Source organism: Exophiala spinifera, assembly GCF_000836115.1.
Source record: "Exophiala spinifera strain CBS 89968 unplaced genomic scaffold supercont1.1, whole genome shotgun sequence".
Classification (NCBI taxonomy): Eukaryota; Fungi; Ascomycota; class Eurotiomycetes; order Chaetothyriales; family Herpotrichiellaceae; genus Exophiala; species Exophiala spinifera.
The window spans coordinates 5,131,868-5,145,630 of record NW_015622513.1 but is presented as its reverse complement, the minus strand read 5'-3'; the positions used below and the strand labels follow the sequence as shown (position 1 = coordinate 5,145,630).

The following is a 13,763-nucleotide window of genomic DNA, read 5'->3' as shown; positions in this document are numbered from 1 at the left end:
TGTGTGTTTGATGTAAACTTACCATTAGTGCAAAGGTAATACTAATCTTGTATGATGTGACCTTTTGAACATGCTCGAATGCATTACCTATCTGGCTGGGTGGTCTGTATCCTTAATCTGAGATGGGTGTAAAGACTCCGCAGGATCCAGTCTTTACAACAAGTATGCGCTGTAAGCTTCCGGACTTTTTGATGACACAATTCTGCATCCCTCACATTGTCTTTTTGTGATGTCCAACAGAGGTGCTCCGTGCGATATATGCTGTATTGCTCCCTGGTTCAGTTGGGTTCGCCTGAGGGGGGATGCGAAAGGGGGGCTCTAGCCTGACACGTGATGACGCCCGGAGGGGGGGGGCCGTCGAAGCCAAGACTTTTGATTTGGAGTGCGATGTGCAGAGGGCAACACGGACGGGGGGATCAATCAATTGAACAATAGAAGAGACCTCTTTGTCCATGACGGAGGATTACTACACACGGGGCTACACCCGGGACGCTGCTTTTTCTCTTTTCCCACACAAAGGCGTGCTCGTCTCGCAACATTGCGTGCGTGGGGTGCCATTGGCATTGGCATAAACGGAGCGGGCCAGTGAGAGTGAGGAAGCCGATGGCGAGGGCTACCTTGAAAGTCTAAAAAGAGACAAGGGGGCCACAAGGTGATGATGAACCGACGACCCCGATAACGTGCCGCGTGTGTATGCCGCCGGTGTTGTCGTCGCGGGCATCTCCCGACCTAAAACACCAGTATCTGTGAAGTGAGTTCCATCACTTTTTCGGAGCCAGAGCGATACGTGAGTAATCTCAAACCTGTGGTCCCGGCGCACACAGCACGCGACGGGCACGACTCGAATGTCTTCATCCTTGTGTTCTGTTGTTACAAAATAGAAAAAACTTTCTCGCAAACAAACATGCCGACCGTGATCAGTGCTGGGGCATTGTTACACTAGTAGGAGACACGTTTGGAATAAAAGTTAGAGTTACGGTTACAGTTACAGATCCCTACAGGTCTCTGGACCCGGTACTCGGTATTCGGTACACTGCATCAGGGATATACACACATCCACACACACGCCACACGAAATGCCTACCGAGATCAAAGTCCTGATTGCCGGTGCAGGAATCGCCGGACTCGCTTCGGCCATCGCCCTTCGCCGCCTCGACACGGCCGATGTGCGCTTTGACATCCAGCTGTTCGACAAGGCCACGGAGCTGCGAGAGATCGGAGCCAGCATCGCGCTGAGCCCCAACGGCTTGCGCACGCTGGAACGACTCGGGGTCGACAACGCGCTCGGCGACGACGTAGGGTTCCGCGGGCCCAGCGCGCGGCCCATGATCTACCACCACTGGAAGACCAACGAGGTGGTCAGCGCCGACGAGTTCGTCGACGTGCCAGACAGGAAACACCAGACGGCGCGCTTCCACCGGGCGCACTTGCACTCCGCGCTCCTTGCGCACGTGCCAGGGGAGACCATCCACCTGGGCAAAGTCGTTGAATCTGCTGCCGTTGACGATCGCGGTGATGATGCCGACGGCGTGACGCTGCTCTTCAAAGACGGCACGAGCGCAAAGGGTGACGTACTCGTCGGCGCCGACGGCCTGCGGTCGAAGGTGCGGAGGGCGTTTGTCCCAGAGCACACCTTGCACTACACGGGCCGCACGTGGATTCGGTCGACCTTTGATGCGTCGCTGGTCGACGACATCGCCGACTTGCCCTCGGACTCGGCGCACTGGTGGGGGCCACGATACACCTTCTTCGCGTCCCGGCTGGGAAAGAACATGTACACGACGGTGGGAAACTTTGATCCCGACGACTTTCCGGCCGAGAGGGAGGGCGGCGGCGGACGACAAGACAAGTCCGTCCGCTGGGACCAGGAGGGCGACGTGGCCTTTTTCAGACACCTGTACCGCGACTGGAACCCCGTCGTCAAGGCGCTCGCAGACGCAACCCCCCACGTCCGCCTGTACCCTAACCTCGCCGGGGAGCCGTTGGAGTCGTGGGTGTTTGCAAAGCGCGTGACCCTGGTCGGCGACGCCGCCCACACCCACGGCGGCGCCCACGCCGCGGGCGGATCGCTGGCTCTGGACGACGCCTGGGCACTGTATCGCAGTCTCGAGCACGTTTTGAAGGCCACCGCCGTCGAACAGCTGAAGCCCAAAGGTGGTGATGATGGAGGCAGTGGTGGCGGAGCAGGATCAAAGCCCAAGTCCCTTGGTGCCTCACAGCTCGAACGTGCCTTTACGCTGTACGACAAGACCAGGCGGCCTCATACGACGCGCCTCGTGCTGAGTGTTCTTGCGGCGGCAGAGGGCAATGCCACCACCCCGGGCACCGACGAACAACTGAGACAGAAAATGATAAACAGGCCCAACATGACTTGGCTTACGGAGCATGACGTTGAGGCGACGTTTGCGAGAGTCCTCGAGACAGAAAACAGGCAAGAAAGAGAAGAGAAGAAAAACGACCACGAGTATCATGACCAAGTTGAAAAAGAGACCAAAGAGCATCATGTTCAGGTGGAAGAGGATGGTGTCGCTTTTGACGACATCAAAGACGCTATCATGGACGTGCCCGTTGTCATGGTGAAATAGATTCATTCTTCGTGTTTGTTATATCCATCTAAACCGATACCATGTTATTTCCACTAGATCGTACCTATACCTTGATAGCTCCTGTAGAGACACGAGATCGTACCTTTGACTTGACAGCTCCTGCAGAAAACGAGCTATGGCATAACCGCAGTTTACAACTCAGTATAAACTCAACAACATCACTTCTTTTGGCTTTCGACCTCGACTTCCTCGGCGTGCGTCGCGCCCATCTGCTTCATTTTCAATCCGTCGCCGTGCATGGACACGTCATTTGCGGCATCTTGACGCAGAGCACATTCGTAGTTGCGGAAATTGCGCACAGACACTCGGTTGACGAACATCTCGTCGAGTTCTTCGAGAGAACGACCTTTCATCTCTGGCATGAACAGGTACACCCACACGACGCAGGCAAGGTTGGCAGCGGCCCAGACGTAGCCGTATTTCGCGCCCTAGCCAATTTCACACAAGGTCAGTACTCGAATCCTTGCTCTTGCTCGAAATCGGAAGTCATGGTTGGGTTGATCCAGAGTTGGACAAGGCGGGGAGGGGGGAAAGGGGGTATAAGTATTTATCGTGTCGTGTCTGATAGATGGGGGGGGGGGGACTTACAAGGCCCAGTTCAGCAGGGTTGATAAAGTATGGAGAACAGAAGCTTATCAACCAGGCGAGCAAATACCCGATGGCGGTCGCGCTTCCGACGGTCCAGGCCCTCAGCCGCGTGCTCACCACTTCGGTCGCGACAGGGTACGACGCCACGCCCACACCCCCGTTGTAGAAGAATTTGAACAGGGCGACAAAGGCGGTGAGGATGTCTGCACGAAGTCGCATGTCGTCGGTCGCGCTCGCGGCGACGGCGGGCGCAAGTTGGCAGAGACAGCATGCCGCGGCTCCGATCATGAGGATGCTTCTGCGACCGACCAGGTGTCTCATCGTATACATCCCTACGTTCTGTGTGTGTGTGCGTTGTGACAATGTAAGCAAAAGTGGAAATCCAAAAAAAGTGGAAACGAATAAACGAAAGGGAGCCCCCAACATACCACGCCAATGAAGCCAATACAGCTCGTCATGATGGTGTATTCGAAAGGCTTGGTGACGCCACCTTGGAGGAGGAAATAGGTCTGATAGGCGATCAAGAACCATATGCCAGACGCGCTCTGGCAGCCGATCATGCCGTAGCAGAGTAGTGTGCGGCGCAGGTCAGTTCCTTGGGGAAAAAAGGCCGAGTTAGATATTCAATCAGGCTCAGCGAAGTGGTGCAGAGATAGATAGACAGATAGATACCTCTGAACATGTCCATGCATGCAACACTTTTCGCATTCTTCTTCTCCTCTTCGAGGCCACGAAGCATTTCAGCCCATTCAAATTCCAGCTCCCCCTGAGTAAGCGCCGACCCACGCAAAAAGACCAGCGCCTTCTTCGCCTCGGCTTCTTTTCCCTGATGGAGTAGGAACCTAGGGCTTTCCGGAATGAAGAACAGTCCCACGGCCAGGATCGTAGGCACAATGTATAAGCAACCCAACGGAATCTGGTAAGAGGCCTTGTCCAGTCGCACTTTCGTGGAATTGTTGACCGTTCCCCCAAGAATAGAGCCGATGTTGACCCACCACCCAAACAGCCCGACAATAACTCCTCTCTGATGAGCAGGTGCTGCTTCTGACGTGTAGACATTCGAGAAGGTGACTAGAAAACCGTTCGCAAGGCCAAGCAGGAGGCGGCCGACGTATATTGCTCCCTTCGATGTGGTGGAGATCTGGATAGCGACGGCCACGGCATTCAAGGCACATGCGGCCCAGATACCGGTTTTCCGTCCGAAGTACGCGCCGAATACGCCGGCCAACAGGGCTGAGAGGAAGGATCCAAGCGTGAGAAGCGAGCTGATCAGCTGTTGGAAGGTCGACTGTGTTTTCGGTGAGTCCAAAAACTGCTTGTTACTCGATCGTTGAGGCACCTACATCAATGGCATATCCGTTTGGACTTTGTTCGCTGGGATAGCCGAAGACCTTGAGAAAGCCAGGCATAGCTGGGAAGAGATGAAGTTAGCTTCCTGGGTGCAAAACGAGCCCCCGCGGCTCCTGACATTACCTACCTTGCAGGCCTCCCACAGCGGCAGTATCAAAGCCATATTGCATGTTCGAAATGGCCACGACGCAGCAAATGAAAAGACATTTCCGATGCGTCCAGAGGCTAGATTCTTTCCTGTCAATCATCTTGTCGTATCGCTTACGATGTTCCGATTTCGCGCACAACTCTATCCACTTGTGTTTTCTTCAAGGAATTCTTGAGCGAGTCGCAACTGCAAGGAAAAAGAGCACAAGCGAGAGCATCCATGAAAGGTATTTAACGCCTTTTTGAACCCATCATTGTGGACGATAACCGCCAGCGAGATATCAGACACTCCCCCAAGCATGAGTCGTACCGTTTGTCGATCCCACATTGGAGACGGGGTCTGGGGCCCCGGCATATGTGGAAGAGATTAATTCGGTAAAAGAACCACCTCATCCCAAGAGATGTTAAAGTCTTGGGAAGCCATAAAATTCCAAGCAGAGCCAATGGGTGCACAAGATGCGATCGGTGCCAAGGGCAGCTTGTGCCCGTCCTTCAGGAGGTTCCCCAGTGACCTTGGCGATTACCTTGCCGCCGGCCGCAAAAGGTGGATGCGGAAGAAGATTGAATCTTCAGAAGGGAAGCTGGCGGTGATTTGAGAGAGAGTGAGAGTATGTCTGATGGAGGATGGAAGCCAGGTAGCAAATTGAAGCAATATCCCTGTGTCAGCATGTGTAGCTCGTATCCATAGGGGAGAGTAGAGGCATAGCCCATGAGCCTGCAGTACTGCAAAGCATAGAGCAGGTGAACTTTCGAGCTAGCCATCTTCATCTTGACCTCGAGTCACCCACTCTTCTGCCGGCCCAAGCTGGCATCCACGCAACGGTTCATTGTAGTGACTTGGGCGTGTGGAAGAGAAGTGCCGATGAACGTGGGGCCATGTCAAGTATTAAGTTCCCCTGGGATTGAAAAGGAACCGCGAGACACACCACATTGATTAGTACTGATTCTGTTGAACGAAACAACATTATCAGGATCTCATGTCCATGGATCATATTGATGCTAAATAACCAAGTCAAGGACTAGGGACTAGTTATAGAGGGCTGCGCGAGTAGAAGGCAGGGCGCGAGCGCAGGCAGTGTCGAGGTTTGCGCTAGTCCTAATGGGGCCAACGCGGTAGGCACGATGGCGAGGGCGTGACAAACATGCAGGTTGGAGGAGGCGGCGAGCATGGACGTGGGCAAAAAGAGGATAGCCAGGTTGTCCATGCGCTCTCCCTCTACACGTTGATTGCACGACCTCGCTGGACGAACCCATCTTCCCTGGCACATCAACAATTCGTGGTACAAAATGTCACCCTCAGCGGTGGCTTGCGAATACTGGCTCAAGAGCTCTACACGACTAAGGCTGATGCCGATCTCTCGCATGGCTGCACCCCCAGAACCCATGGGTCTCAGATCTCTGGCTCCTTAAGCCAGGCCGTGTGTGATGTTCAACGCGTTGAGAAGCTAGGAGGAGTGAGCATTTGTTAGGCTTTGAAGATTATTTGTATTCATCAGAACTCATTGGTTATCAAGTCGCCCCGTCGCCTTTTGTCGCGATCTGTCCAATTGACTCCGTTACAATTCTTGTATGTCGATTAATCAGGTCCTGCCGTTCACTCAGCTGGGATACCCTGAGCTTCCTGTGCAACCTTCTTGGCCTCGTCCTCGCCGAGCTCTTCACGGCCTTCAGCAAAGACCTTGTCAAAGTCGTACTCTCCCCATCTGATGTCCGGGTTGAGACCAGCGAACTTCCACACGCCATCCACCTTCTTGTACCAGTGCAAGTTGTATGAGTGAGCGTGACCCTTGACCTTGATCTTTGTGCGCGAAGCATCGGTGTATTTCTGGTGAGGAACTCGGAGCTGGTGGTGTCCGATGATCTCGGTGTCGCTGACCTTCTCCCACTTGGAAGCGCCGCAGAAGTGTTGGGTCATGAGGAGAGGGTCACCGAGGACCTTGGGGTCGGAGATCATCTTGATAAAATCATCGGCAGGCATGGCCTCCCAGAGTTTGTTCAAGAAAGAGCGGTAGTCGATGCGGACTGTTGGTGCGACGATTTTTCGCAGGCGTTCCCAGTCCTGGTTGAGCCAGACGTCAGCGAAGCTTTTGACTCCTGGAGACCTCGTAGACTTACCTTGGAATCATAGCTCTCCGCCCACTCGAAGTAGGCAGTGAGACAGCCCTGGTAGTCTGCGTCGCTGTCAGCTTTGGCGGTTCTTCGACCGCGGACACGGTTTGCTTTGCAATAATAGGCAAGGAGAACTCACCTTCCCAGGAGATCAGCTTGTCTGAGGCCATGATGAAGATGATTTGTGTGCAGCGAGTATGTAGGGAGTATTACAGAGAGGGAATGTGTGTGGTGAGGTACACTGTCCTAGAAAATGGAGGGGTTCAGGAGAGCAAGTGTGTGTGTACTACAGTACGGATGGTTCTTAAATTGTTTCGCACACCGCCTCCTTTTAATCAACACCCTCCTCTACCAAGCACTAATTAGCCCCTACTTTTCTGTCCTTGTAGGTGGCTGCTCAGCCTAACACCAAAGGTCAGTACTGCTCCGGTCTAGCGCAGTGTGATCTGAGAATCCCAGCTCACAAAACTCCCAAAAACTCCTCCGGTTCCTGAGCAACACTGCAAGACGCGGACGCTAAAGGCGGGACAACAACGCGCGGGGTCCTTAAACTCCAGTCCGAGCTCTAAATCAAGGGCCAGTTTTGATGCCATTTTTGGATCGCAGTGTCCGAAAGGGCCGGAATACGAGTTCCGCACTCGCAGGGCCGATGGAGGTGAAGCGAGGCCATGGTGACTTTTTATTATCATCGTGGCAAGTCTGTCCTGCTGATCATTATATTACGGGCATTCTCTACGAGCACCTTAGATATGCGCTTCGACTTGGCTCTGCACGCACCCAGCCTCACGCGGGCGATCTCGACAGTTTACGATAGAACAGCCTAAGCGATGGTGTGTCACTCCTTCTGAAGACGCCGCGAACAGGAACGAGGCGCTTGACAAAACGAATCGGGTACGGAATACCAGGAGATGATGGTGAAGAGTGGGATATCGTACCAAGTAACTGGAACGCTGGGAACTTGGTATGATTGGAACAAGCTGAGAATGATCACAACAAAAATGCCGGATAGTTCACAAGTAAGTTGTGAAAGACGCGCAGAACTGCTGATGTAGATACCCATCTCGAAGCCCCAGACACACCACAATGCAAAACCGGCCGATCTCCCATGCTTATGCCAGGAGGTATGAGATGGCCAAAACCCAGAATGTCGTTGTACTGTCGTTGTACTCCGAACCCACAGTGCAATCGGTCCTTCTTGTCAAAGCATATCCATGCTCGCAATGTCCCATACGCCTCCGAACAAGGGCAGGTTGGTACCCGAGCTTATGGTGATGACGGTGATGGTGATGGCTGTTGGGTGTCGGCTGCCGTGACGTGGAAATCGTGCATGCTACCATGGAATCGCCACAGGAAATCTCTTTCGAATGCCATCTATGTTTGTTTGTTCAGTACAAGCCATGAACGGCAACCCACAACGAAGTTTCCATACCTCACAAGCCACTTCCCCCCTGTTAAACCCCCATCTTGACATTCGTTTTCACCACCTTAGTCATTTCCCTTGGGTCTGAAGAAGCGAAGCGAATGTCTGAGCTGCGTCGACACCGGCAGCACAGGTATGAGGAGACAGCTACCGAACATCATATTGTCTTTCCGGCCGCCGTCGTTGTCTTCCGATGGCTCTTGGGGTTTCCCGAGGGGCAGAGTATATAATGCGTCTGGTTTCTGCAATCAAGACTTGCGGAGGGAGAGTACTTGGGGCCACAGTACCTGTGCAGTACGTAGGTCTTCGTTGGTCTCAGATAAACAGGGAGGAGGTGCAACCTTATATAAGTTGAGGTACCCAGGGAGGTATATATATCCCGCAGACTACCGTGCCGGAAATTGCCAGCAGTGATTCGAAACCCGCTTACTCGAAGTGAGAACCTTTCCCCCTTTTTCTCTCTTGAATGACGAGATGAGGATGAGTGATGGGGTGAGAGTGTGGGTGTACTCATACGTACAAATACAACCAAGTTGATTCCTCTGGGCCGAATCCGAGGACCCGGGGGGCAAATGTTATTATGTACTCCGTACGTGTGTAAATAAACATTGTTACGATACAGCAGGGGTCTCGTGAATCGATTCCGGGATATCGATCGATGACATTCCGTGCGAGTATATTCTCTGGAGTCTTTCACGAGAGCACGGGCTCAGGAAAGGTCCGCACAATTGTCCAAGGTCTGCATAACTCGGTAGTATGGGGTAGTAGGGCAGTCCGCGTCTTCCGAGAAGGAGGAGGAGGAGGGGCCTTGATTGGCAACTAGAAGGGTCGTGAAACACGAAAAAGTGTCGTCAGCCTTGTATCGTCGACGTTGGGACAATAAAGTCAGCTCAGGTCCCGTACAGGACCAACTAATATTTTATGCAGAGTACTGTACCGAGGGTACATCGCTCCCCATTAGTAATGAATACAAGTAGTAAGTGCAGTTGTGGTCGAACGGGATATTTGTACGAGTTCGGAAACGACATATCAGACAGACAGACAGATCACCGACCGCGTTCGTATGTACTGTACTACCTACCGTCCCATGTGCTGTTGCTGGCTTGCCGTAATACCCCGTGTGCCATTTCATCAAAAAGAGACCACAACAACTACAGCCGGTGTCAGTCACCGTGTCAGCGGCGACTCAAACGAGTGGTGCCAACACATGAACATGACATTATTTACTCTGCCGGCGTCGAGCTTTGGGGCTGTACTCTACTGTACTGTACCGGACGCACATGGTCTGTAGCTGGACCCGGTGGCCTTATTATTGAAGGGTGCAATGCAATGCCACACAGGTACTGTTGTTGTATGTATATCTCGTTACTGCGTGGGTACCTGAGGCAAGGTTAGGTATGGAGCGAGCAGGACGTAGGGGGCACTCGGAATGGAAATCCTGTGACCCCCTTTTGGATCTGACATCAGGTACGACGAGGTAAATACAGCACGGAAAAGAGAACGGCGAGCCTCATGGTCAGTCGGTGAGTCACACGCATCTGTCTGCTGTCCTGGGTCCTGGCTTGTCACTCAAGAGAGTACCTGAACCCCAGAGAGGACTCTTCGCTTGTATGAGTATGGGACACGTGCCTGCGTGTTCAATTTTTATTTTGATGGAACAAATCATCATTCTGTTTTCTTCCCCTTTTCGCTATCGGAAAACACGTCGTAGGGAAAGGAAACTTTTAGCTCCCGCGGCCTTCGATGCCTGTTGTTTGATCGATAACCGTACACAGAAAATAGCCTCGCTCTCTCACTCTCACCACGTCATCACCCCATGTCACTGTCACCTGGAGACACCACATGTCTACTCGCTGGCTCTCTGTTGGTCTGCCATGTCGAAGAACCAACCTAGTTTCGAGGGTTGACTTGCGCCACCTCATCCAACCGTGTCCTCGGCCTCTGCCTGTCCTTCGAGACCCTCAGGCTCTGTCGGGCCGGTGAATCCACAAGCAAGTCCAGTCAAGTCGTCTCTCTCCAGTCCAGCGCACACGCACCGTCCACCTTCGTCCTTGTTGAGTTTGTCCAAGCTGGTCGAGACTTTGTCCCAGTCGCCGAAGAACGGATGAGATCTGGCGTCGACTCTGCCGTTGTCATCACCGTCATCGTCTCCGCTTCCGCCTCCCACAACGCCGTGTCCCAACGTGACGCAGATGCGGCCGCGGACCTTGACGGCGTGGGCGTCAGGGTTGTCGTCAGGCTCAAGTAAGAACGAATACACGTTGTCCTTGGTGTGAGTCGTGAACGTGGCCACGTCGTGTGGAAACACCCAAGTCCCCTCGTGCAGGAGAGGGTGCCACTCGGTGATCTGGAGGCCCCCGGCGAATTTGCATATGGCCACAGGCTCGACGAGTTCGGTCTTGACGACGGAGTGCACCTTTCTCGGCCCGACCGGCGTCCAGACTGTCGTGCCCGGCACCACGTCCCACGCTTTCATGTCTCCGTCCTCGGGCCCGCCCAGTTTGACCTGACAGTGGCCGGGAAAGCACGGGGTGTCGCTCTTGTTCCAGGTCCGCATGCTCGCGACGCGTGAGTGTGGCACGCTTCTTGTCCCGGTCATCTCTCCGTGCTCGTCGTACACTGGCACCACGCGCTCCGGACGGCTAGGCTGGGGCGGGGGCAGGTTGTCAAAAGCGCTGTCGAGTTCACGGCGGTACTTGATGAACAATGGGCTCGTCGTGCTATACACGAGCGGGCCGGGGTCTTTGAACGTGTTGCAAAGTTGGCGCTGGTGCGCATGCAAAAAGCTCGGCAGGTATCGGTGTCCCCATCTGGTCCAGTACGGTCGTCGCGGTGAGTTGGTGAGGGCTTTGGTGACTTGGCCGGCTGGCTCGTCTCCCTCGAGATCCTGCAAGATCGAAGACAGACGTTCGTCGGCGCCGTTACCGTTGGCTAAGGCCGCGCGGATGTCTCTTGCGAGAGCGCTCAGACTCATCCCGGCGTTGTCTAGCTTCTCGGGCTCAATGATGTGGCCGTGTTCGCCGTTCTGCTTGAGTGGGAACAGTGTGCAGAGAAGAGCACACATGCGGGCGCGGAAAAGGCGGTATTCTGACGTGCGCCGGTCAAGACCGGGAGTTGCGGACGAGAGGGTCAGGCCCGAGTCGATGCTGTACTCGACGCCGGTCGACAGCTTGTACTTGAGTGTGACTGAGATAGGCTTGCCCTGGGGAAGTGCACCGTGGCCACTCTGAGCGAAGACGAGGTCGCGGGTCTGCCCGTAGTGGATGTTTCCCAGACGCAAGGCGTACGACGTGCCAGTGCTGTTGGGGATTACAAAGTCTTGAAGTCCAATGCTCTCGACGGCCATGTTGTCGGGGACGGTGACTTCGACCATGGCAGACGTCGCGAAGGTTGTGAAGAGATTGGCCACCGCGTGGACAAAGACCGTGCCAATCATACCGACGTCGGGGATGAAGCTGTAGCTTCCATTGCCGATTTCTGCGATTGACTGCATAAGAGCTGACCTAATACCGTAGCCAAAGCCGAAGGTGTGAATGGTGGGAACAGTGGGTATCTTTGTGCTCAACGACGACAACATGGGTCCGAGTTTCGCCACGTAGCCTTGCTGCGGACACATGTGGTTTGGCATTCCGTCAGTCAGGACGTACAGACCTTGGAAGTTGCCGACATGTTTAGTCTTCTCGAAGACTTTGAGACCAGCCCGAATTCCGGCCCACAGATTCGTATAGCTTCCAGTACGGATCGAGGTGATGCGCTTTGCAGTGTCTCGTTTGTGGTCGTGAGTCATGGGGAGGAGGCCTTGAACGATCTATATGCTGGAGTGTCAGTACGGCGCTTTTGACTCGTTTAGGATGACGGATGTCTTACCGTTGCATCGTGGCTGAAGGTGACGATTGCAAGTCTGTCATCGGCTTTGAGTGTCTCAAGAACGGTTCGGGCTGCGTGTTTCGCGAGATCCAGGACACTGAGACCTGCAGCTTGGCTCTCAATCGGATCTTTCACATCAGGCTGAGGCGCTGCGTCGTTCATGCTGCCAGAGACGTCGATGACCAAAACGATATCGCAGGGGGCTCGTTCTAGATCTTGTTCTGGTTGCTTAGGTGGTTGAATCGAAACCGTAAGGTGATTGCTCTGCTGCAAAGCTTGAACCTCAACGGAGATACCATGCTGGGTATTGCTGGTCGGATTGGCCCGAATTGGGAGTTCGAAAGTCGCCTGAGACTCTGGTTCCGGTTCCGTCACCATGAAAAAGTCATCGTCGCCCGTAGACGAGACGCTGCGAGCGGTTTTCCCACTTCTGGTCATGGTGAAGGTCTTTTGGAAGAGGAAGGATGTAGTTGTGATGACTGAAGGAATTCCTGGTGATAGGATAGATATAGGCGACCGGCCCTCCTTTGTTTGTGTCGTTTTTGCTCCGTCACACAAGAGATGCTTTGAAGACGCGGTACAGCAAACTTGTGAGCTGTCTTTCTCGGTTGCTGTTAATGTTGAATGGGCGGTGAGGTAGTCGTCGCGTCCTCGCCGCACCCCTTTATTCACGTGCAATTATCAGGTGAAGTCGTGAGAGCAATGCATCAATCAAACACTTGTTGTGGCTAGAACAGGAGACCCAGCAAGGAAAGGGATTGAGTTTGCCAGACCTTGTGAAACAGAGGAACCATGTTTTACTTATACCTCATGAGTTTCGGTCACGTCGGCACAAATGCTTCGCGACTCAAGTATGCCTCATTTCAAGAGGATCGTCCATGCTGGTGCTCTAGGTTGACCACAACCAGGAGCCACAGCATCAGCCCCTTCAATATAGTTTTCGGCGGGACCTGAGTGAGCCTGCCCAGCATGTGTGGGCTTCTCATTTAATCCTTCGTGTAGTAAGCACAGCAACGTATTGCTGCTTTCGTTCGAGGAGGACGCCGGGCAGAAATGTCGTGGATCTTGAAAATGCCCGTGGCCTCACTAGACTCGATGCTAGTCACCTTGTAGGCTGTAGCCTGGTTGGAAGTCATCAACGACCAAAGGTCCGCAGGTGAAGACTGTTGCATCGATGTCTTGGTGACTGATTCTCGCTCGACAAAAGTGCAGACGTGGAGCTTTATGGTGGTTGAAAGTCCCTCGTTGCCTGACGAGGCTGGGTTTTAGGCTTTTGCGGGCTGAAACAGCACCCTCCCTCCACAGCCTCATCAAACAATATCTTCCGACGGCGAGTCTCGCGGCCCCATTTCTCCTATCGACATTATGCTCCTCCACAGACTGTGGAAGCCAAGCATGAAAAGCCATCTCATGAACTCTCGATTGCACTTGTTGTCACGGGCAGCGCGGGCACAGAGGCCGCATCCTGGGGATTGTACCTTAGTCGATTACAGCCACGAAGCTGCTCTTCATCTTCGGAGCTAAGGGCAGAAAGCCCTCCTCATCTGTCTTCGCACTGCCTCAGGGGCACATCTATACCATCGATCATTGCTGACTCGACTGCAGATGACGGTTAAGCTCTTAAGGTGGCTATAGGGACGGCCAGGGTGCTCCAGTAAAGTAGGCTCGGCGTCTCA

At 53.8% G+C, this 13,763-nt stretch overlaps 4 protein-coding genes across 4 annotated transcripts; 1 reads left to right on the top strand and 3 right to left on the bottom strand.

Moving 5' to 3' along the window:
- Nucleotides 1–1,076: 1,076 nt before the first annotated feature.
- On the top strand, nt 1,077–2,585 carry PV08_01894 (uncharacterized protein; the record flags this gene model as incomplete). Its single annotated transcript, XM_016376254.1, has 1 exon — nt 1,077–2,585. One exon carries the CDS (start codon nt 1,077–1,079, stop codon nt 2,583–2,585), a length of 1,509 nt encoding a protein of 502 aa, XP_016241530.1.
- A 179-nt stretch (nt 2,586–2,764) lies between these two features.
- On the bottom strand, nt 2,765–4,714 carry PV08_01893 (uncharacterized protein; the record flags this gene model as incomplete). Its single annotated transcript, XM_016376253.1, has 6 exons — nt 2,765–3,034; nt 3,195–3,533; nt 3,623–3,789; nt 3,867–4,482; nt 4,538–4,605; nt 4,672–4,714. 6 exons carry the CDS (start codon nt 4,712–4,714, stop codon nt 2,765–2,767), a joined length of 1,503 nt encoding a protein of 500 aa, XP_016241529.1.
- A 1,571-nt stretch (nt 4,715–6,285) lies between these two features.
- PV08_01892 (scytalone dehydratase) lies at nt 6,286–6,970 on the bottom strand (the record flags this gene model as incomplete). Its single annotated transcript, XM_016376252.1, has 3 exons — nt 6,286–6,750; nt 6,807–6,910; nt 6,940–6,970. The coding sequence occupies 3 exons, from the start codon at nt 6,968–6,970 to the stop codon at nt 6,286–6,288; spliced, it is 600 nt and encodes a 199-aa protein (XP_016241528.1).
- A 3,168-nt stretch (nt 6,971–10,138) lies between these two features.
- Nucleotides 10,139–12,525, bottom strand: PV08_01891 (uncharacterized protein; the record flags this gene model as incomplete). Its single annotated transcript, XM_016376251.1, has 2 exons — nt 10,139–12,028; nt 12,088–12,525. The coding sequence occupies 2 exons, from the start codon at nt 12,523–12,525 to the stop codon at nt 10,139–10,141; spliced, it is 2,328 nt and encodes a 775-aa protein (XP_016241527.1).
- Between the last annotated feature and the right edge of the window lie 1,238 nt (nt 12,526–13,763).